At 44.1% G+C, this 22,948-nt stretch overlaps 1 protein-coding gene across 2 annotated transcripts; it reads left to right on the top strand.

Annotated features, from left to right (window-relative positions):
- Positions 1-4,100: 4,100 nt before the first annotated feature.
- Positions 4,101-15,576, top strand: snw1 (SNW domain containing 1). Of its 2 annotated transcripts, none has more exons than XM_083933719.1 (14): positions 4,101-4,131; positions 5,315-5,468; positions 5,623-5,784; positions 6,297-6,392; positions 6,920-7,026; positions 7,255-7,359; positions 8,083-8,152; positions 8,253-8,318; positions 8,982-9,098; positions 9,216-9,357; positions 10,052-10,157; positions 11,376-11,493; positions 12,353-12,516; positions 14,722-15,576. In XM_083933719.1, exons 1-14 carry the CDS (start codon positions 4,118-4,120, stop codon positions 14,912-14,914), a joined length of 1,614 nt encoding a protein of 537 aa, XP_083789845.1. In that variant the 5' UTR covers positions 4,101-4,117; the 3' UTR covers positions 14,915-15,576. The 2 variants fall into 2 exon arrangements, with proteins under 2 accessions (XP_083789845.1, XP_083789846.1); XM_083933720.1 differs by having other exon boundaries at positions 10,055-10,157.
- Positions 15,577-22,948: the final 7,372 nt, after the last annotated feature.

Consider the following 22,948-nt stretch of genomic DNA (forward strand, 5'->3'; position numbering starts at 1 on the left):
TGCTGGCTGTGAACTCTCACACAGCCGCTCAATTGGATATTACACAGACTTCGTACAAGGTCACAGGCAGTGTAAATGTCTGTTTGATGTCCGATGCAGCTGATTTGGACATTTGCATTCTCACATACCACACCATACTCACCCTATTCCATCATTTAAGAAGGAGGATGTGTGGTACATATAGCTCCACCAGATAACTACTACATGATTTCAGGTTTGCAATGCGTGTGTGGAAGGGATGCATGTGTGTTTTTAGCTCAGTTGGCTGTGTACATTTCAAATTTATAGACGTAATCACATACAATCTCTCACAAGGAAATAACAGTTAATGTCATCCCCAGCTATTAAGGAATTACTGCAGAGGGATTTAGATTAGTTCAGGTTTAATTTAGTTTGCTAAAATTACTTTGATTTCTCTGATGTACTGAAGCCCAGGAGGTCTTTTCTGCAAGACAGTGAATTGCCTACAAGTGCAACATGGTATTATTCTTCATGCCTCTTTAAAAAGTGTGAACACAGCACTTGCTTTTACCTGTGGTCTCATTTAGAGCCCAGTCCATTTGATGCTTCATGTAACACAGGATTTACAGTCAACCAGAAGAAGGAAAACAAGTGCTATAATGTGGGGGTTGCTACAGGCTGAGGTTATCGCAGGCATTACATCACAGACACTGTAACCTCTCCCCAGCAGTCAGGAGAATACAGGACTAGGAGAGGAAAACATCAGGACGATAAGCCCTCTTACAAGATTCCCCTGCTACTATACTGGTGAAGAAGACCTTGGAAGTGAAGAACACACATTTACAAGGACAGGCTTCGGGCTTCCTGTGTGGCTATGCACTGATATTCTGTGAGAAGGGGGCATTGCACCTGTTCTTCATAAGTAGCCTACAAAGCAATAGGTGGTATCTATCTGTGAGGTTACAGATTGCAACCAACCGAATGCCCCTCCCCTAATCCCTCGCTTTCAAAGTACTTACTGGAACCTATGGTGACCTTTAGGTAACACACTGTAGCTACTGGCCGACTGTAGGAAGCATGGCGATGCAACAAGGCAGAGTCCGCATGTCTATGCTACATGGATATGAAAGGCTCATTCTAAGCTAATGATGATACAATTCTTAGTTTCAGGTGATTATACAGTAATGAAAGCATAATCACAATTTTTTTTTTTTCTGCCAAATAGATCCCTCCCTAAATCACTGCTCCTTTAAGGCAATCTATGCATCCCTAGATTCAAATGGGTTGCACTGAGCAAACTGAATCTTAAGTAGAGACAGCACTGTTACGCCTGCTCCTCCGCCGGTGATGTGTCCTTTAGCTACAGCTTTGGATGCTACAGTGACTTCCTGTTAGCTATTGATCGGAAGGCAGATGTTTCCTTGAAGCTGATTTACGCATCACTAAAGGATGAACTGAAAGACATTTGTAATTAAATCATCTGTTTGTGACTAGTTAGATGTCAATAAGAACTTACTTTACCTACAGACGTTGAGTAAGAGATCAATGCATAGCTGGCCCAACCTGATCCAAGCCTGGGCGTGTGTCAGTGTGATTCAGCCACTTTAACCAGCTCCGTCAGCGTGATAAAGGGCGATTTACAGGTTGTAAGAATTAGTTTGAAGGTTGAACGATGACTTCTTATGTGTCTGTTTATCTTGCTGTCCTCCAGTTCGACCCGTCTTTGCCTTGGTCTCTCTGTGCACTTCTGTAACACTGGAGACGGGGCATGACGATGACTATGAGGTACGCTCAGAGCATGTGTTGCCTTCCTCAGCCCTGTACACTTCTGTTGCTGGCAGCATTCACACAGCCAGTGGCTCTTCCACCTCCATGTCGGCTCGCATCAATGCCCTGTGTCGCGAGCACGTGGACGGCCATGGACTCGTGATGATGACAATGAAAAACGTTTTGCTTGGTGTCGCGGTCTGACCTTAAGCTGATGAGTATATCCCAATAAATTGCTGCTCCTCATCAAAAGAGGGCCGCGGCCTCATCTGTTGTCTTTGAATTGTAAATCCCACTCAATAGACTTTTTTTCAGAGATGAATTCATTCAGGGGATTTAATCAATTGATCAATAAAGCTGCTGTTTGAGGAATATGATCATTGTTTTCCAAACAAGTGATTTTATTAAATATCTCGCACCACTGTCAAGAAAAGACTCCAAAAACAAGAGCTCTGCTTAAAGCCCCCGGAGGGTGATTTCAGTTGAGTGGTGAAACGACCCCCACTCCATCAGTCATCATGCAGCGATTCCAGGGGGGGGATGGCATGGAGCTCCTCAATGCCAAATGCCAGGCACGGTCGAAAAGAGAAGCACCCAGATGATTGGGTTTATTAAAAGCTCTCTTGTCCCGTGCCACAGCTTAGTGATTGATCTCCTGTGACGTGTCCTTTTACCCTGTGTCACATTAATAAAGTACGTCTCTGTTGAGAGACTGACAGACTGCTGCCTCCTCCTCCTCCTCCTCCTCCTCCTCTGAGAAACAGAAAGGGAGTGGAAGGAAGAAAGATAGGAAGAGAACAGAGACACTGGAGACAGGGAAATGGAAAAGATGCAGACACTCAGATAAAAGCATTAGCAGCGAAAGCAAGGAGAAGTAAGTCAGACACAGCGAAAGGCAAAGCAGAAAGACCAGCAGCTACTACTCATTCACAGCAGGGGTGTCACTTTTATTGCTGATGATTATGGAAGGAGAGCCTCAGTCAAGATATTCATCCCATTCATCATAACAGCAGAGTCTACTATGGCAACATTACACAATTCTGCTCTTCCACGGCAAACTCATTTTGCAAGCTTTCATGTTCTCCCTCTGTTAGGAAGTCTCAGGTGAAACATATAATGTGTGCCTGACTGACAACTGAGACAGGAACAGCTTAAGGATTTTACACAGAATAATGTCAGCTGTCCTTCCCGCATGCTGTCTCATTACTCTGCACACAGAACCAGGTACAATCAGTTAAACACCCCTAAAAACTCTATGTGCAACCATGGTTTGGAGGACTGGAATCAACCGAATGCTCATCACGGTCATTCTGAGAATAGACATGGCCTTGGTCCATTCATCAATGCAGTTGTCACTTTAAAAACTCAAATCGACACTAAGAAGGAACTCAGAGCGATATTATAGTTGACCATACTTTGGTTTCTAAGATGTGTGCAGCAGCATCATAGCTACAGTGTCCTGATAGCTTATACAGCAGGGGTGCCCCACCCTGCTCCCGGAGAGCTACTGCCCTGCATGTGTTATGTTCCTCCCTGCTCCAACACACCTGATTCTAACCATTTTCAGGGTGTTAACCCTTAAGAAACAAAACATTTTGAGGTTATAGTCAAGTTGGTTTAGAAATTTGGGATTTTTTTGGTGAGAAATTACAAGTTTTTACCAGTATGACAGCGATCTTAACACCGGGATCTGTTCTACTTTACTCTATTTTATTATATTCTATCTAAGTCAATGTCATGAATAGTAAAATCATTTGGAATACACATGCAGAAAAATACACAATATCTATTTTATTCTATCTCTCACTCAAATCAGCTTTGATGGCATCGAGCCTATACATTTTGATGTTGTCAAACCTTAAGTTCATATGGTTGAAATTACATTTAAAAAATAGAAATAGAAAAAGAATTCCAAACGATAATAATAACAATAATAATAATAATAATAATAATAATAATAACAATAATAAAATAATAATAATAATAACATTAATAATAATTGTATATGTACAACAAAGAAATGACACGCACCGGGTGGTTCACATTAAAAGACACATAAAAACATGAACATTTGTGCCAAATTATGAAGATTAAAGATTAAAGATAAAACCCAGGGATTTAAAAAAATGAAGTAAAACAAGCTAACAATAAAATACACCCTCACATGAATATGACCCACTTAAAAATACATTAAAACAGAGAGTAAGGATTAAACATAGATAACAGAATTAGAAACCAGTTCATAAATATATAATTTTGTATTATATGATGCTTTAAGAGCAGTTATCAGAATTCACACTGTGGAAATGAACAGAACAAGAACGCGCACAATAAAGGCTACTCCGGCACCGCGCATGCGCAGATCATTGCTACGGAAGAAAGGGGGAACATGGCCCTGGCAAGGTGAGTTTGGCGACCGGGCCGTTTGTGTTTTTATGTCATGATTTTAAATCCTACACCGTCTCCACGGGATGTTATACGATCTATGTATTACCGTTAATATTCCACATTGATGTTTTTGCCCTGTCCGCTGTCGTTCCCTTGTTTTGACCAAGCTAACGGCATCGGCTAATGCTAACTAGCTCATATTGTGTGTCGTGTCGTTAAGCTAAACGTTTAGCATAGCTAGCAGCACGCAGCCGTCAACAACACACGTTCATAAACTGTTTGCCAATGCTGGCCTGGGCTTCAGTTTGTTTCTTGGGAACTGTTATGATGTGTAGCCTGACTGTAAGCTACCTAGCTAACGTTAGCAGTTTAACACTGAACCCAAATGTGACGTAACTCTGTGCCACTGTCGGCTAATGCTAGCTAGGGCTTAACGGATCTGTGTCACCAGTGTTTGGCTAAAGTCTATCAAACTTTCTGTTTGACCTACGAATATTAATGATGGTGTAATGTTATGATATAACCCAAAGGTGTTAAACCAAAGTCTAACTACTTATCTTGTAACCAAATATCGTTTAACGGCCTAGTTTGTCGTTGTGTTTACATGAGTGGTCAAAAGGATGCTAACACCGGTGAATTAGCCGTGTGCTCCTCTCGGCCCTAGCGGGACCCCCCGATCTCCTCGCCGTAAACAGTGGGAGCTGCTGGTCGTCCACATTAACATCAAAGCTGTCAAGGACGATACTTCAGTCCTTCACAATCAAATTACATACTCTTACAGCTCCTAAATACACCGTAAAGCCTTCTTAATATCCATTTTTAATGTAAACCATCACCTTCACCCTCAGGCTGAGCGTCGCCCAAACGTTCTTACTGCTTTCTCTCATCAACGTCACTTTTGTTTACTAATTTGACATGTAAATGCCCATGTACACATATGAAATATCACTTATAGACTCTTAGAAGTCTGTCAATAAATTCTCCCTTCACTTTGGGGGCGATCATATTTGTTGTTAGTATATCTGGGGATTATTAAAGTATTTCTGATTCTGAAAAGACCAGAAACTGCAGCAGACCGGACCCTTCTAGATAGAGATAATATACCAGCAAACTTGTCCGACTGGTGGTACAGTTACTATACCCTTACAGCAGCTGAGCTACTGTACAATGACTTAAACATGTGTTATTTTGTGTGCAGTTTTTTACCGGCGCCAACCCAGCTGTCTCAGGACCAGCTGGAGGCAGAGGAGAAGCTCCGGGCCCAGAAGTCCTACTCCACAGCTCTGGTTTCATCCCGCAGAGAGCCCCCTCCATATGGACAAAGAAAAGGCTGGGTGCCTCGCACTCTTGAGGTAACGTTGTATTGGTGTATTTACTCACTACATACATGTTTATCTCAAACAGGTTTAATCCTGAATGTGAATCTGTGCCATAGAGCCATATAACACGAATCAATACCAAGTCCCATCTTTTAATTTTTTTACTATAAACTTGTTGTTTCTGCAGGACTTTGGAGATGGAGGTGCTTTCCCAGAGACCCACGTGGCCCAGTTTCCTCTGGAGATGGGCAGGAAGAAGAAGACGTCCAATGCCCTGGCGGTGCAGGTGGATGCAGAAGGAAAGATAAAATACGATGCCATCGCCAGACAAGGACAGGGCAAGGATAAGGTACATGAAAATAAATGCCTCAGCAATTGGCGACGATGCTCTCAAGTGTGGACAAAACGACAAGACTAATTCTCTCTGGAGATGGTAGTTTATGTCAATAAGACAATGAGTGGACACAAATTAATATCGGAGACACCTGCACACATCTTTTTATTCATTTTAAATAATATGTACGGCACTCACAGATGTTAGTCGGCTTCATACAACGCTTGCCAGTGAGTCTATGTCTTACAAATTCCAGCTTGGTTTAAATGCGAGTGTTGCATTTTTATTGTTCAGATATCATCACCTACACTGACAGCATCCTGAGACCAAACCAATGATAACGCGAATGTTTTTTGTCCCTTTTCATTTACAGAATATACGTTTATGCACACGCGCACTATGATACACATTGTCGATTCAATCCATTCCCACAGTGCATGTAATTTCCTGATGTGACAACCAAAAGACTTTTAGTTTGTTTCACAAGTTAGATATTCCTAAGCATGTCTCAACCTTTTTTGTTGCAGGTGGTCTTTAGTAAGTACACAGACCTTCTACCAAAGGAAGTCCTGAATGAAGACACTCCAGAACTACAGAAGCCTGATGAGGAGGCGATAAAAGAGGTAAGCCATGCTGCAGTGTATAAGTATGTATGGAAAAACTGAGCAATCAAAGTTCAACCAAGTTCTTCATGGGACTGAAGATCAGATCAGATCATATTCTGTACACCATTTATCCAAGGAGAGCCATCAGTGTTCATCTTATCCATTTTACTTCAAAAATAAAGCTGATGTTAGTGTGTGATCAAAACATATTTTAACATTTAATCCGTAGAATTAATTAAATGATGTAAATGTAAAGTGAAAGGGTTAAAACATCTTTTCACTATAATTACAATAAGAAATAGACCGGGTTTGTCAGCCCTTCATTCAGTTCTTTTACTGAGTTAGGAGAAATGAAGAAGAATTACTTTATTAATCCCGCAACGGGAAATTCAATTTTTTCACTCTGTTATTATTCATGTTACACACACAGGCCTGAAATACACACACATGCACAGACAGGACCTATATACATGCAATTAACGGAGAGATGTCAGATAATCAGCCTACATGCTAACATGGTGCTTGTCATGTGTTTGTCTTTGTAGCTGACGGAGAAGACCCGCAGTGCCCTGGACAAGCAGGTGTCTCAAAAGATCGCTGCTGCCATGCCTGTCAGAGCTGCAGACAAACAAGCTCCTGCACAGTACATCAGGTATGTATTAGACACCCATCACCACCTTCAGCCCCACATGATGTCAATGTAGCAAAAAAGAGTGAATAATCCTACTCAACCTATTTACGTTCAGTGTTATAAAAACTTAAGAACATGCTGTTAATAAATCAAAATTATCATCTCTATCTCCTTATTTGTGCGTATGGGTGAGAAGGTAAAAGTATCTATAAAGGGTGACACACTTCTTCCTCTTTGTCTCTCCCTAAGATACACCCCGTCCCAGCAGGGAGTGGCCTTCAACTCGGGGGCCAAACAGAGGGTGATCCGCATGGTGGAAATGCAGAAAGATCCGATGGAACCTCCACGTTTCAAGTAAGTGAACATGTCTCAAACACAGTAACTTGCAGCCACCCATAAAGACCGGCTTGATAGATTTATATTGTACAGGGTATTAAATGTTATTAGCAGAATTTGGAGGCGGCAGTACCTCAGTCCATAGGTGACTTGGCTGGGAACCGGAGGGTCGCTGGTTCCCTGTGTGGACCATGAATGGGGCCTAGACTGATGGCTGGAGAGGTGCCAGTTCAGCACCTGGGCACTGAACCCCCAACTGCTCGGGGCGCTGAGCCATTTGGCAGCCCCCTCGCTCTGAAATCTCTCCATTAATTGTGTATATAGGTCCTGTTTGTGCATGTGTGTATTTCAGGCCTGTGTGTGACCTGTATAATAATAATAATAATAATAATAATAAATGAGTGAAAAAATTGAATTTCCCCTGCGAGATAAATTAAAGGAATTCTTCTACTTCTTCTTCTTCACTCTTTGGACACTTGATCACCAATTCAAATTCATAGTCAGTATTACATTTCTTCATGAAGTGTCAAAGCCATTTTTAATGTTCTTAATTTGTCCATTGAATTAAGCATCAAGTAATAGCCAAAGGACGTCTAAGTGTGAATTAAGCACTAATCGTGATCAGATTATACTGCATTATATAAAGATCTTGGTTTTGTAAAGGAGTAATTTTTACTAAAATGTCAATTGAAACAGTTACAAGTATGAAGACATTTGACGGGTGTTCATTGTATGTTTCAGGATCAACAAGAAGATTCCCCGAGGACCTCCTTCTCCCCCGGCCCCTGTCATGCATTCCCCAAGCAGAAAGGTACAGTTGGATGAGATGTTAAAGATCTGAAAATCTAAATGAACTTACAGGGATTTTCCAAAAGATGCAATGTTTCACGGTTTCTCTCCCTGTGTTGTAGATGACAGTCAAGGAGCAGCAGGAGTGGAAGATTCCTCCATGCATCTCCAACTGGAAAAATGCTAAGGTAATGGGACACCAGAGTGATTTAAAACACCCCCCCCCCCTAAATTTCATATTGTAGTTAAGTAGGCCATGCAGGGATGTGTTTAGTTAGTGTTCACACGCACACCTGATTCTGTTTAATAAATCTCAATCGTTGTGGAACTGGGTACCCAAGCCTAACTTCCACACCTCCAGTTAACCATACATGGATATAGAAACGTCCTTAAACATCTGTTCCACCACTCAATAAATGCGTCAGTGAGAAACAAGGCAAAGAACAGTCCCAGAGCAGCTGTCATTACAAACGGCTGTGGCTATTTGTAGCGCCCGGCGACTAATTCATCACTTGTTTCTGCAAACCATCATTGCAGTATCAATCATCATTATTATTATTATTAAATGTCAGACGGACGATCAATGATTCATTCATTCATAGCATCTTATCTCATCTCATCTTCAGCCTCTTATCCGGGGTCGGGTCGCGGGGGCAGCAGCTCCAGCAGGGGACCGCAAACTTCCCTTTCCCTCATTCATAGCGCTCGATGAAATAGACTTTATACAATGCGTCCAAATTCAGGATTGATTCCTAAAGAACGCTGCGTGAAAACTAGTAACACAACCGGTAAACTTGCAAACAGCCTAAAAAGAGTGTTACCAGTCCCTCAACTTCTCTTCTATCTTTCAGGGCTACACCATTCCTCTTGACAAGCGTTTGGCTGCCGATGGTAGGGGGCTGCAAACCGTTCACATCAATGAAAACTTTGCTAAGCTGGCTGAGGCGCTCTACATCGCTGACAGAAAGGTACGGCACTGTAATCCCTGATTGATATGTGGTAAAGAATTGTTGCATTCCCGAAAATGAATAGCTTTTTTCATCTATAGTTAAATGACATATCGAGATGCATATTGTTTTTGACAGGCCAGAGAGGCAGTGGAGATGAGAGCCCAGGTAGAGAAGAAGATGGCCCAAAAGGAGAAGGAAAAGAAGGAGGAGAAGCTCAGAGAACTGGCACAAATGGCTCGAGACCGCAGGGCAGGGATAAAAAGTCACGGTGACAAAGGTGAGTCCCAGAGATAATGGCCAAGAACAAAGTTACCTTTGCCGGTTCCTTAAGTCTTAAGCATATGTGACTAGCCTCTGCGTGTGGGGAACAGACTCAGTTGTGTGTGCCGTTGCCAGTTCCAAATCTGGAACATGGGTGGCATAAGTGATGACAACATTTTTCACCCTGCCAGCGTTGACAGGACCAGTAAGCTGTGAAATGATGTTTCTGCTTCCCTGCTGATAATTCACATGTAGTTTGAGGAGAGCAATCAGTGTTGCATGTCCTGTTTTGGTGCCTGCTTTTTGAATGACCATAAAAAAATCACATTAAATCAGAATACAAAATTGGAATTTACAATTTTGTTATAGAAATTCAAAATTCTGTCACATGTGTTTTTACTTTGCAAGTGTACTGACCACTGACACGTCGCCTAATCTTCCCTCTCCTGCTGTGTATCAACCCCCGGCTTTGCATTTCCTTTAAATCCTAAACCATCTATATTTCCCATAATTCACAACTTTTTTCTCCCCCGGCGTTTTATTTCTCTGCCTCTTTCTTTTCACCCCTGCTTGTCTACTGCACCATTTCACATCATCTGTCTCCCTCTCCTCGTGGGGCTTTATTTCTTCTTTCAAATGTTCCGTTTTGTTTCTTTGCACCCCCCCATCTCCCGGTTTTCATCCATCCATCTCCCCCTTGTCTCACACAGCAGGTGGCGAGGACAGCGAGGTCAGGGAGCGTGACGAGATCCGCCATGACAGAAGGAAAGAGAGACAGCACGACAGGAACATTTCCAGGGCGGCTCCCGATAAGAGGTGCTGGACACGCACTTTAAACACCGCGCACGTGAACCCACTCACCCCTCCTCTCAGTATACACACACAGATTCACTGCTCACTGCTGAATCATTCATGGGGCCAGCGGGAATACTGAACAAACGCAGCAGGATCCAGTACTCAGGCAGCAGTCCTTGTCTTCAGTGATCCACAGACAGAGTTTGGGATGCGTGACCAGTGTGCATTTGTGTGTTTAGTGTGTGTTTGCACTGTTAGGTTGTCAATTGGAGGAATTGCAATTCCCTGGAGGAGAGGAGCGGGTGAAATTCAGGGGAGAGCTCATTACAATCACAATTCCAGCTGTCATAAACCTTGTTATGTTACAATTACCTTTGACTTAACTTTGAGATTGTGTTTGCTGGAGGACAGGCAAGACGTTAAAGTCACCGGTAACTTTTCGATGACGTCAGCATTGTTCATCATAGGTTAAAGCTTAATGACAAACTCCTAGATTTTGAGGATTTTTTTAAAAAAGTAACCTAAAGTTATACCCATACGGGCTTTCAACATTGGACAAACATTACATTTGAGTATTCCTTCTAAAAAACACACAAAACATTCACAACTCATTCACACAAAACATTCAAATATATTCGTCATCCACAAACTCTTGTCACGTCATAGGAAAGCACATTACTGTCGCCACATGAGTGACAACTTCTAACCAGTCAGCTAGACCGCGGTCAAGCCGCCGTCCGTCTCATCGCCGTGGTCAAAGCTAACGCCGTTGAATGCATTTACAGAGAATGTCTGCGTATAAGTGCCCTACGGCTGATTTGACCACAGAGATGCAAGTGCACAGTTCTGTTGGTTTGTTGAAGCAGGCTGGTTGCCGTGGCCTTTCCGCCTCACTCTCTGTCCCTACTAGACTATTTCACTGTTAGGACAGCAGACGGCGGCTCAGGAGTCCCTCAACTTGTCCCACTCCAGCATCTGCTTTCCTCCTGCGAATTTAGTATTCATTTTTCACAATCAAATATTTATTTTCATATTTTAATGTTAAATATTAATTGACAGCCCTAATAGCCATAGGCACACACAGACATTTCCACTAGTAACACTGTGAAATTTTGGTTCCCTTATGACTTCAGAGGGTTGATGCTACAGCATGACAGCAGTTCTTTTTCCCATCTTTTTATGTCTTTGTTGTGTGTTTGTCGTGAGTCTTTGCTAAATTTCAGACATTCTCTGTCCCAGGTCCAAGCTGCAGAGGGACCAGGACAGGGACATCAGCGAGCTCATCGCTCTGGGCGTTCCCAACCCTCGTTCTGCCAACGAGGCTCAGTACGACCAGCGGCTCTTCAATCAGAGCAAGGTCAGAATAGATCATACCTACTTTACTACATCAATATAGACTTAGAAGATTTGTGTCGACTGTGTTGGACAAAAACAAGACTGAATACCGAGCTCTGCAATATGTGGAAATTATTGAGCCAAAGAAATATATATATATATCTTATCTTGTGTCAATGCTCTTTTACAGTTACACTCGAGATCAAAATAAGAGCACAGATTTATGTGTAGGGACTCTTCTCATGCTACTGCAGAGGTTTGGTGCTATTTAGAGCAGTATTAGTGGTTAAAAGGCTGTTTTGGATGGTTCAGCGCTCCGCCCCGAGCTGCTCGATGTTAGCCACGTCTGGCTGCTAGCGACTAGGATTTCTCTGTTAACAGGTGATCAACTTAAAAAAACTGTCTCGATGTATATTCATGCAGAAAAAGACCATTAAATGCAAGTACGCCGGAATTACACTTCAATAAAGGTTCTGGGTCAATCAGGAGTATTCAGAATTTCTGAGATCAACATTTCCAAAGTAGAGTTGCAGTATGTAAGTATATGAGATGAGAGAGACAGAATAACGCTGTGGAGTTAAGCTCCTTCAAACGTCTCCTTCTGTCTGCATTAGTTTCACCTTCAGTGTTTTGCTCGACAAGAGCCAGGACTGAAAGCCTCCATTGCAGAACACACTTGATAGATGGCTGTCTTGTAATAATGATAACCTGAGTAATGTGATACCCAAATTAAAGGAAGAAATGTGTCATAATCCATGTGACATTTTTTTCCCCCCTCTGGTACAAAGGGAAGTAAACGTTCAGTAAAAAAGCGCCTCAAAAGATCCCGCTGTTAGCTTGCTGTGGACTCAATATTTTCCCTGTCTCCCCCTCTCTTCCAGGGTATGGATAGTGGTTTTGCCGGTGGCGAGGACGAGTCCTACAACGTGTACGACCAGCCGTTCCGCAGCGGCAGAGACATGGCTTCAAACATCTACCGGCCCAGCAAGAATATAGACAAGGACGCCTACACGGATGACTTCGACACACTCATGCACAACAACAGGTACTGTAGATGACTTTGTTCCAGTTCAATCTTCCTTAACATATTGTACACTTCTGTGACTAATGTGGCTATTCAAATATTGACTTTATTACATCCCTGTTTGGATTTCTATTTGATTTTAATAAGGAGAATTAATTCAGTTGTCACTGCTTTCAAAGAGCCACGAAGAAAATAAGCAAATGAAACTCCACTGATCCCAGAAAAGACTTATTTAAATCACCGGTTTATGGAAAATCTACACATATATAACACGTGAATTGTGCAGTGACGGATGAGGTACATTTTTCATTTTGTACGTACATTATTGTCTTCCTGGTATCTGTCTCTTATAAAAACACAGCTCGGGAATACACAATAAAAAACCTTTTGCTCGCATCTTGTGCATAATCGCATCTTAATGGAGTAAATGAGACGTGAACCTTTTTATATCTATGCGTTCAAACAAAGTGGTAATGTTTATTCATTCATCTTCAACCGCTTGGTCCCGTCGGGGTCTCAGGGGGCTGGAGTCGATCCCAGCTGACATCGGGCGTGAGGCGGGGTCCACCCTGGACAGGACGCCAGTCTATCACAGGACACATAGAGACGAACAGAGACAGACAACCATTCACACCTACGGGTGATTTAGAGTCATCAATGAACCCAACACCTGCACGTCTTTGGACTGTGGGAGGAAACCGGAGAACCCGGAGAAAACCCACGCATACCACCGAGTCGCCCCATAATAAGGATTTTATATATATAAATAAATTTCAACAGAAACTTTGACTTTGTGAAAGTGACCCTTGTCTCAGTCTTAATAATACAAGACTCACTTTGAGCTGCTACAGAAATACAGCAGAGGAAACCGGAGAACCTGGAGAAAACCCACGCAGACACGGGGACAACATGCTCCACACAGAAGGGCCCCAGCCGGGATTCAAACCAGGAACCCTCTCGCTGTGAGGCGACAGTGCTAACCACCATAGCACCGTGTCACCCTGTGTTAATGATTAGAAATGTTATTAATCACCTTAAAGGTTTATAACTTAAAAGCTATTTGAAATAAAGATGCTCTAACACAGTTTTCTCTACTACACAATAGTTAATCTCAATATGTTTAAAGTTCCTTGCGGCATAATACATATTAATAAGGAAAAACATGGATAACTTTTCAAATCAAATGAAGGATTATTATATCAGGCTCCTAACAGGACTGCTGGAGTTGTACCCTCCTCATTTATCAGAAAAAAACAGCAGCAATAAAAGATCGAATCATTTTGAGGTCGTTCTGACTTTATTTTGAGGCGCGAGGCGAACAGGCACATGATGTCCCAGCAGGAGCGCCAGTCCTTGGGGGAGCAGTGCCACACTCTACTAGCCGAGCATAGCCTGTCCCATATGTTTAGTCACCGGCTTGTCATTGTCCTCTAGGAATGTCTGACTGGCTGCAGGGAGTTTCACTCTTGTGCAAAACATGGACAATCTTCGATTCAAGCAAATTCTCTGAGACATACAAACGTGTGTTTCATGGAATAATCTGATGTTTATATTTTAGATCAAATCCTGTATTTCATAACATATGTTGGAATAAGAAGCTACCTGCTAGCAGTTAGCTTCACAACTTCTTTCCTGCTTTGAGGATGTCTGAAAAAACCCTAAGGGCGCAGTCGCACTGTCGATTTGTACCGTGCCCCGTGCTTTAGGGTAGTTGTCCCCTCCCTCTTCCCCCCACTCAGATACTTGAAACGATCCGGGCCGCGGCTCATTTGCTTCTTGCTTATACGTCATCACCCCTCGTAGATTTAGTTTTGTCTGACTTTTTTCAGTATTTTCATCAGACAAATCTGCTGTAAACACTCCACCTCCGCATCAGACCACAGTAAATCGTTCGGTTTCATCTTTTTATGTACGTAACGGGAAACAGACGCACATCAACAGACATCAGGCAGGCCGTCAATGCTCTCACTCGTGCCCGTGCACGTGCATCCTTACTTCACTAAAGCCCACATCTCTCAACCGGGCCAGTTGGGCACGGTACAGTTGTACTCACACTGGTCGGTTGAACTAAACTTTAGCCGGTAAACGTGCTTACGGTACGAACGGACAGTGTGAGTGCGCCCTAAGATTGTCAGTGAACACAGTTTAACGGCAACTCGACGCAGAAAAACTATGAATTTGCTGCGCACTGTAACAAACCTTTCTGCTTTTCCTCTCCGCAAACAGGTTTGTTCCAGACAGAGAGTTCTCAGGTGCCGACCACGGCCAGAGGCGGGAAGGTCCGGTACAGTTCGAGGAGGATCCCTTCGGTCTGGACAAGTTCTTGGAGGAGGCCAAGCAGCACGGCGGCTCCAAGAGGCCGTCCACCAGCAGCCGCTCAAAGGACGACTACCACGATAAGAAACGCAGGAAGGAGTGAGAGCGGCCGGGCACAGAGGCCATGTAGGGCAACAGCTAGCTTTTATCGACGCAGGGGAGTTCGTCTGCTCCGTCTCTAAGGCTGAGAGGTGTTTTAATGTACTCAAGTCTCCATCAGGAATGATCAGCCCCATAATTTTGTTTTCTTTGAGTATGAGTGAAGGTGAAAGGTCTTTCTCCTCTTTTATACATTTGTTGTTAAACCGGCTATATTCAGAATATGCTGAGCATTCCCTGTCATGCTTGATATGGCGTGAGTAAACACATTACATACAGTACAAGTACAAGTGGAGCTGAACTGAGAGCTATTGTATGCGTGAGATCAGCCTCTTTATCTGAAACAGTCTCTGTACAGTTCTTTACATTTCACACGTGGACTGTGATATTTCAGCCCCGGGAAATGTGTAGATTTTAGTTTTGCTTTTTTTTTTTTTTAACATCCATGTAAACAGATGTCACTCAGCAGGACCTGGTCTTATTTACATTTTCCTCATTTGGCCCTCGCCCCCTTGTGTCAGTGGTGTTTTATTCAAACACCTGGTGTATTTGTGAGCACGGCTGAGGCTATGTACAGCAGTAATCTGTTACATGGGAAGCAGAACCAGCTTTATAATTCTTGTACATTACTACCAATGAAATAAATTTCATTTAGTGTCACCGTTACCCCTCTGTTTCTTTTTGCAGTAGCAATGTTGTGTGATATTTACAAGTTTTGGAATGAGACTGCCTTCTCTGGGCGCACTCACACTGTCCATCCGCACCGCGCCCCAGACTTTAGGGTACTTCTCCCCCCGCACCCCAGGCCCGTTTGTACTCACACTACCTGGGCCTCGGAGAATGCTTCTTGCTGCCTATACGTCATCACGCCGTAACACGTCACACGCATTGATGACGTCATGGCGATGCGTGGCTTTGTTTCCAGATCTTTCCGTAGACCTCGGAGTTTTTGTGCGTCTTGTCGACTGTTTTTGAATCTTTTCATCGACCAAATCTGCAGTAAACACTCCACCTCCGCATCACACCAACGTGAACCTTTCACCGCCATTGTTGTTGTTGTTAAATGTCCGTGCATGGTCCCTCCTATTTTCTACGTCCCAACAGGCGCACATAAATTACATCAGAACCGTCGTAGGCCTCGTGCTCGTACACGTGCGCACGCTCGTGCTCGTACACGTGTGCACGCCCGTGCTCGTACACGTGCGCACGCTCGTGCTCGTACACGTGCAAACGCGCTCTACAAAAGCCCACCTCTCTCAGACGGGCCGTGGACGGCCAGCTGACTGCAGTTATGCGCGGAGCGGTTGCACTCACACTGGTCAAACGCACCAGACTTAAGCCAAAAAACCTGTTTGGCCCGGTGCGGAAGGACAGTGTGAGTGCGCCCTCAGTCAGCTCAGTGCTGCGTAATCTAAACTTTCACAACATATTGGGACGTCCATTAGATGTTTAATTGTTATAGTTTCCTCGTTGTAGATTCCCCTCATTTTAATCACTTCCCCAGTAATGCATCCCATTTACATAGATGATTAAATGCCCATGATGTATTTAGAGAAGCCATCTATTACAATGTGTGAGTAGTGACTTTCTTTTTTTTTAACCAGAAATGGGCTGTGTGATTTATACCATGATTAGAACAAAACTGGTTCCATTAATTACAATTAATTATGATCCATGCAGTCTTGACAGTTTTATTTTCCCGGGCTTCGGAAAATAATCAACGTGGCATTACACAGCTCGGCAGACTCACAAATCTCTGCGCCGTGCCATCTTTCACTCATGCCTGAATAGGGCTGCGACAGTTATATGCACATGATGAATGTTTTCTTCAATGGGCAGTGTTTGTGGTTATGGCTTCCTGTATTAGTGCAATGTTCTGGTCTTGCATGATATGTTTTATTGCTGGTCTTGAACCAGCACCAGAAAAATGACAGCCTCAGAACTGAGGAAAAACACATTTAGGGCTGAAAACCAGGAAGAATCTGAACCAAATGAAACTGAATTATCGTGGGTTAATGCTCGGACGATTTTCTGCACATACTAAGGTTTCCTATGTTCATTACAATCTTTAAATTTAAAGACGCCTTTTGTGTGGTGGCAACCCACTCCTACATTTATATCGTACTGGGCAGAGGCCATGAAATAATAAGGATTAACCGCTTGAACCTGTCGGGGTCAAAAGCCGATCCCAGCTGACATCGGGCGTGAGGCGGGGTCCACCCTGGACAGGACGCCAGTCTATCACAGGACACATAGAGACGAACAGAGACAGACAACCATTCACACCTACGGGTGATTTAGAGTCATCAATGAACCGAACACCTGCACGTCTTTGGACTGTGGGAGGAAACCGGAGAACCCGGAGAAAACCCACGCAGACACAGGGAGAACATGCAAACTCCACACAGAAGGGCCCCAGCCGGGATTCAAACCAGGAACCTTCTTGCTGTGAGGCGACAGTGCTAACCATCACACCACCGAGTCGCCCCATAATAAGGATTTTATATATATATAAATAAATTTCAACAGAAACTTTGACTTTGTGAAAGTGACCCTTGTCTCAGTCTTAATAATACAAGACTCACTTTGAGCTGCTACAGAAATACAGCAGAAGAAGAACTTTCTCAGAATTTCCCTGGGCTTGAATCGGGTTGCAATTTTTAGTTCATTTGCTTTTTTCCCCTTATATAGTGTGTAATGTCAGAAATGAATGGGCTGTGTACAAAAACGTGTGACTACCGTCTTCAAGTTATCTAGTAAACTTACTTATGCACAAAAAAGCAGTGGGTCTGTGATCGTGCACTAAACCGCTGCCGTGCTACGGGCTCAGCTCAAGCTTGGCCCGAAAGTACGCAGGTTCATGTAGGGACAAGTTGATGTTTCCTCTAAAACAAGATGTTTCCTCCTCAAGATACCTGGGATGGCCATTTGAACGCCATCGGAACCCATTGCGGGATAGGCAGACTCTGCCACTGAGACTGCAAACTACTGAACGATGAATACGTGAAAAACATTTAGTGCCGAACATTGGGTTAAATAGAGTCTGGCTAACCGGCACCACCGGATTTCAGGCCGTTCACCTATATCTGCTATCTGTTTTGCAAGGGCACCTTCGCTGCATCTGGGCCTTAGCACCTCCCTCAATGATTGGGATTGATTTAGCACTGTCACCTCACAGCGAGAGAATTCCTGGTTTGAATCCCAGCTGGGGCCCTTCTGTGTGGAGTTTGCATGTTGTCCCCGTGTCTGCGTGGGTTTTCTCCGGGTTCTCCGGTTTCCTCCCACAGTCCAAAGACGTGCAGGTGTTCGGTTCATTGATGACTCTAAATCACCCGTAGGTGTGAATGGTTGTCTGTCTCTCTTCGTCTCTATGTGTCCTGTGATAGACTGGTGTCCTGTCCAGGGTGTACCCCCCCCCCCCCCCAACAGCACAGTGTTTTTCCCCCCATACCAGCAGAAGGTTAACGCGTGCAGCCGGACTGACCGTACTCCAGCACTGGACTGTGGTCTTGCAGTGTAAGGCTAGGTATGGTTAGTATGGTGAAAATGTTCCAGATGTGAACTTTAAGTGAATTTTCCTCACTGTTTGGGATCAGGCCTGACAGCTCTCACTGCCTGTTGTGTCCGAGGAGAAGTGATTCAGCTTCCCTCTGCCTCCCATCTGCCAACTGAGGAACCAGGCTAAAACACATCAAACCCTCTCTCGGTAACAGCGAAGGGGGCTCTGATGTGAATTAACGTTGACCTATACTCATGCGGAGAGGAGCTGACATCCTCGAAAGTCATCCAATTCTTTACCAGCGGGGAGAACGGCAGTGGTTTGAGAAAACACGCAGAACAATACAAAACTATGGCCGTGTGAGGAGAGGGGCTCTGATGTCATTGAAGACCGGCCCTGATCATGTCAGGGAGTGTATCTATGTTTCATTCCTACCTCCCACTCTGGGGACTCTGCCCTGGTGGATCATTTCCTGCATTCATCATTCAGCTCTGTATTCCACATTCCTCCATTTGCATCCTGTACTTTTTAAAGGCGTGGTATAATGCTGCTCTCTGCTTCGTAATAACGACGGGATCGAACGTGTGTGTCCTTCACTTGTGCCTAAATAAATGTCGAATGAATAGATGAAGCGAAAGTCACTCTGCTGCTACCGGTGTGAGGTGATTTCGGGACAGCGGGGGTGCTTTCTGTATTTGGTGTGAAGAAATCCATCTGACATGTTCTAGCTTAGCGTAATGGACTCATGTGGGGCGATACAATGCCCGTTATGCGGTTGTATGTATTCGGTTGTAGGAGCAGGAATAAAGTCCTTTCAATAGACTAGAATTTTAAAAATGTAGAAATACAAAAGTCAATTGTTGGATCCAGCTCGGTTCCTGTCTTAAGCAGCAGCGAGGACGTGCACCCCCCAGCTTGCGTCAGTGCCGGGACCATTGTTGATGTGTCCGGGGCAGCTTGATAAAGGGCTCCACTCAGCTCTTGTCTGCCTTTATGAATGTGCAAAGAGGAAGATGAATGGGATTCCTATTCATGAAGGTAAAAGGAAATTGGTTCCTCGGCGTTGCTTTTGTTTGCCGTTGGCCGTAACGGTGGGCATATTGGGTTCTGCCATAACGGGATCCATGATGGATAGCTTGTTATCTTTGCTCCACAAAGTAACAAACGAGAACAAATAATAAACAATATTGAGTCGTGGCAGTGTGTCTTTTCCACTCTTTGGACTTGACGAGGATAGCTTCATCTGTTGTGCGGTGCCGTTTGTGATGTCCCTCCCTCCTTCCTCCCCTTCAGTGGCAGCAAAGCAATAAGTTTGGTGATAAACGTCCCCGGCGCCGCTGCTGTTGACCTGTCGTAGACGGTGGCCAGGGAAAGATCTTATCTCCCTCCTGAGGACAGTGGAGCTTTGAGATTTTCTTCTTTTCTTCCAGTAATGAAAGCTGCTGCTGTAACAGAAGCAGCCGGTTTGTTTAGTGGAAGAAACACACACCAACATCCATGGAAAACAATGGTTATACCTCCTCTTTGCCGGTGACACAATGCTTTACCCAGAGAGAGAAGAGTTATTTATAAACTGTCTCACTCCCCGTAGGCTGAAATGTTAAAGGTCCCATACGACGCTCACTTTCACCTTCATACTTGTATTTTGGGTGACTACTAGAACTTGTTTTGCAAACTTTAATGCTTGATAAACAAATTTTTTTCATCCTGTCTGTCTGAATACACCTGTATTCACCCTCTGTCTGAATCCGTTTTAGCACCTTGGTGTTTCCAGGTCTTCCAAATCTGCGTTCTCCGTGTCTCTGCACCATCATTGCAGCCAGGGAATGACTAACGGCGCTGTAGCTGCGCTTTCTACCTATAGTAAAGTTGTGACATCACAACCGTACAGAAGTCCTGACGGCTCGTTTGAAAAGGCGCAGTTTCTAAATACAGGCTGTGTGCCTTTCTCTGTGGATTGAGTGTTTTTATACTTTTACACTATTTATATAGCACCTCACCTGCTTTATAATAAAAAAGACAGGGGTATCTCACTTTTCACAATACGGGACCTTTAAAGCATGTCATCGCACTAGAGACTTACGCCAGACGGGACGGCTACTTCCACTTTAGCACTCCAGGAACTTTTCATTCATTCATCTTCAGCCGCTTGTCCCTGTCGGGGTCGCGGGGGGCTGGAGCCGATCCCAGCTGACATCGGGCGTGAGGCGGGGTCCACCCTGGACAGGACGCCAGTCTATCACAGGACACATAGAGACGAACAGAGACAGACAACCATTCACACCTACGGGTGATTTAGAGTCATCAATGAACCCAACACCTGCACGTCTTTGGACTGTGGGAGGAAACCGGAGAACCCGGAGAAAACCCACGCAGACACCCGGGATTAAATTATTTAGTTGTGATTAGACTCTCCAAATGTTATCGGACAGATTCGATCATATTTTATATTAACACAAATGAAATTACGGGGGATTGCAACGCTGTCTATGGAGCAGCTCTGTGCTTCATACCCGAGGACGTTTGAGACTTCTGGCTCAGAGAGAGAGATACAGTAGCTCATGTTCACAAACACTGACTGAACTTTCCTTAATTAAGGCGGTGTGCCCCTTTAAGAGTTTGTTTTCCTGCCCTTCAGATGAACTCATTAATCCTCATTTAACATGTATTATATAAAACATGCATGTCGTCTCAAATGATTATTAAAGTGAACATGACTGACATTACATTTAGTGTTTGTGTTGGATTCTGCTTTTCTCCGGTAACACAATCCACACATTCCTTCAGGCTTATTTATAACTATGTAATTATGTATATATATGCCACTCCGATTCATATTGTGTACGACGAATGGATGAAGAACGGTCGACAAAGCCACGGAGTAGCTCGAATCTGTCAAACTGACATTCTCCATTTGCAGCACACACCTGAGCGGCCTGTCTCTCCTCTGTCACTCACTTTCTTATCATTAGTTCCTCGTCTGTGCATATTCAGGCTGGAATTCACTCATCGTTACACCGGCAGTCCAGAGTCGGACAGAGTCTGCTGCTCACTGGAAAATAGTCCGCTCGTCAGTCTGTCCGTCCTGTCTGCCTCACCTGATTCCCAGAGAGCAGATTCTGTCCTCTCGTCAGCGGCTCCTCTGTGGATAATCTATTATGTTGGGGAGACTCAGACAGGTGTAACGATCTCTAATGGTTGTGTCAGTCAGAAAGCAGCCTGCCTCGCTACACGCTGGCGGCCGGGCCCGCCCCAACCGTGGTGGGAGGGCACGTGGACTGCTTCGGGATTTGCTTTGACAGGAACTGATTGGGGCCTACGCCGACGTCTTCATCTGAGGAGAGAACTGGGCTGAAGAGTGTGGTTTGAATGGAAACGTGGTGGTGGAGTCTGTACATATGGCTCCTCATCTTATGTTGATGATGCAAAAAAGTATCATCTTGTATTTCTCCACACTGCACTTGTTGCAAATCCCTCCTTTAACTTGCCATTTGACATCTAAAGCTGTGCTCCGATCAATACTCAGTCCCTGGGTCCTACAAGATTGTTAGAAACACTGAATTATCAGTCAGCACTAGAAAGGCACTAGATTGGGATGTGACTCTCACTTGCTCTGTTCATCAGCGTAATTCCTAGCAATAAAAATGCTCGTTGATGCTCATTTCTGTGGTTACTTTTGTATTATTGTGATTTCATCATTTGTTATCTACCACATTTAGACGCCACTGAAGGATGAGAGATGGCTGCTTGCCTAGACTTCCTCTCTGGCAGCGTCGGGTCTTAATAGGCTGCCTGGGGAATAGGAGGGGAGATTGATTCTCCTGATGATTTCATTAGATGACATCAAAGCGGGGAAATTGCAACGGAGAGCGGGAATACGTCTTCGGTGAATAGCAAATCATCTGTCATTTGAGCGATACTGTAAGAACATCAGCGTTGACATGAAACCCTGTCAGTGGAGACACAGCAGTCATGGTGTTTTCCTCGACAGGGACATCCAGTCAGTGCATCACATACGGCCGCAGTCATAGATGTCTAACATGTGAGCAGGGAAACAGTTTGTTTTAGATCCTATGTGTTCAATCATCCAGGTCACGTGCAGGTGGGCCCCTGGGCAAAATTTCGCTCTTCGTTCTGCACAAAACAACTGCTAAACTACTTCAGCTGTTTAGTGCATATTTCAAGAGGATAAACTACCTTTGGGACATAAACAGTGTCTAAGATTCAAGCCTCAAGCTGCTGCTAGGAGAGTAAATGTTTGGCTTAAGGGCAGATCTTTCCACTGGGGACTGTAACAGCAGCATTTAAAGTTTGCAACCCCATCCCGGCTCAATCAGGGTTACGGTGCTCGCCAGTGGGTGAAAACCAACCCTCAGATTCACTCACGTTGTGGAACGAGCTTGTGGCATTTTGGTTTGCGACATCTGCGTTTTTTCGGCGCTCAATCCACCGTTTACGTAGCTTCATCTTGGATTTGTGCTTATGATCTGGTACCTGGTGTCTACATTTCATAGAGGCTGATGCCCAGAAACGTCCAAA

The sequence above is a fragment of the Echiichthys vipera genome (genome assembly GCF_963691815.1).
Source record: "Echiichthys vipera genome assembly, chromosome: 19".
In the NCBI taxonomy this organism is placed as follows: Eukaryota; Metazoa; Chordata; class Actinopteri; order Perciformes; family Trachinidae; genus Echiichthys; species Echiichthys vipera.

Excerpts from the sequence above, each read along its gene's own strand:
- snw1 (XM_083933719.1), top strand. Across the intron at positions 5,469-5,622 it reads GGGTGCCTCGCACTCTTGAG|GACTTTGGAGATGGAGGTGC; the intron begins GTAACGTTGTAT and ends TTGTTTCTGCAG. Across the intron at positions 7,027-7,254 it reads GCTCCTGCACAGTACATCAG|ATACACCCCGTCCCAGCAGG; the intron begins GTATGTATTAGA and ends TCTCTCCCTAAG.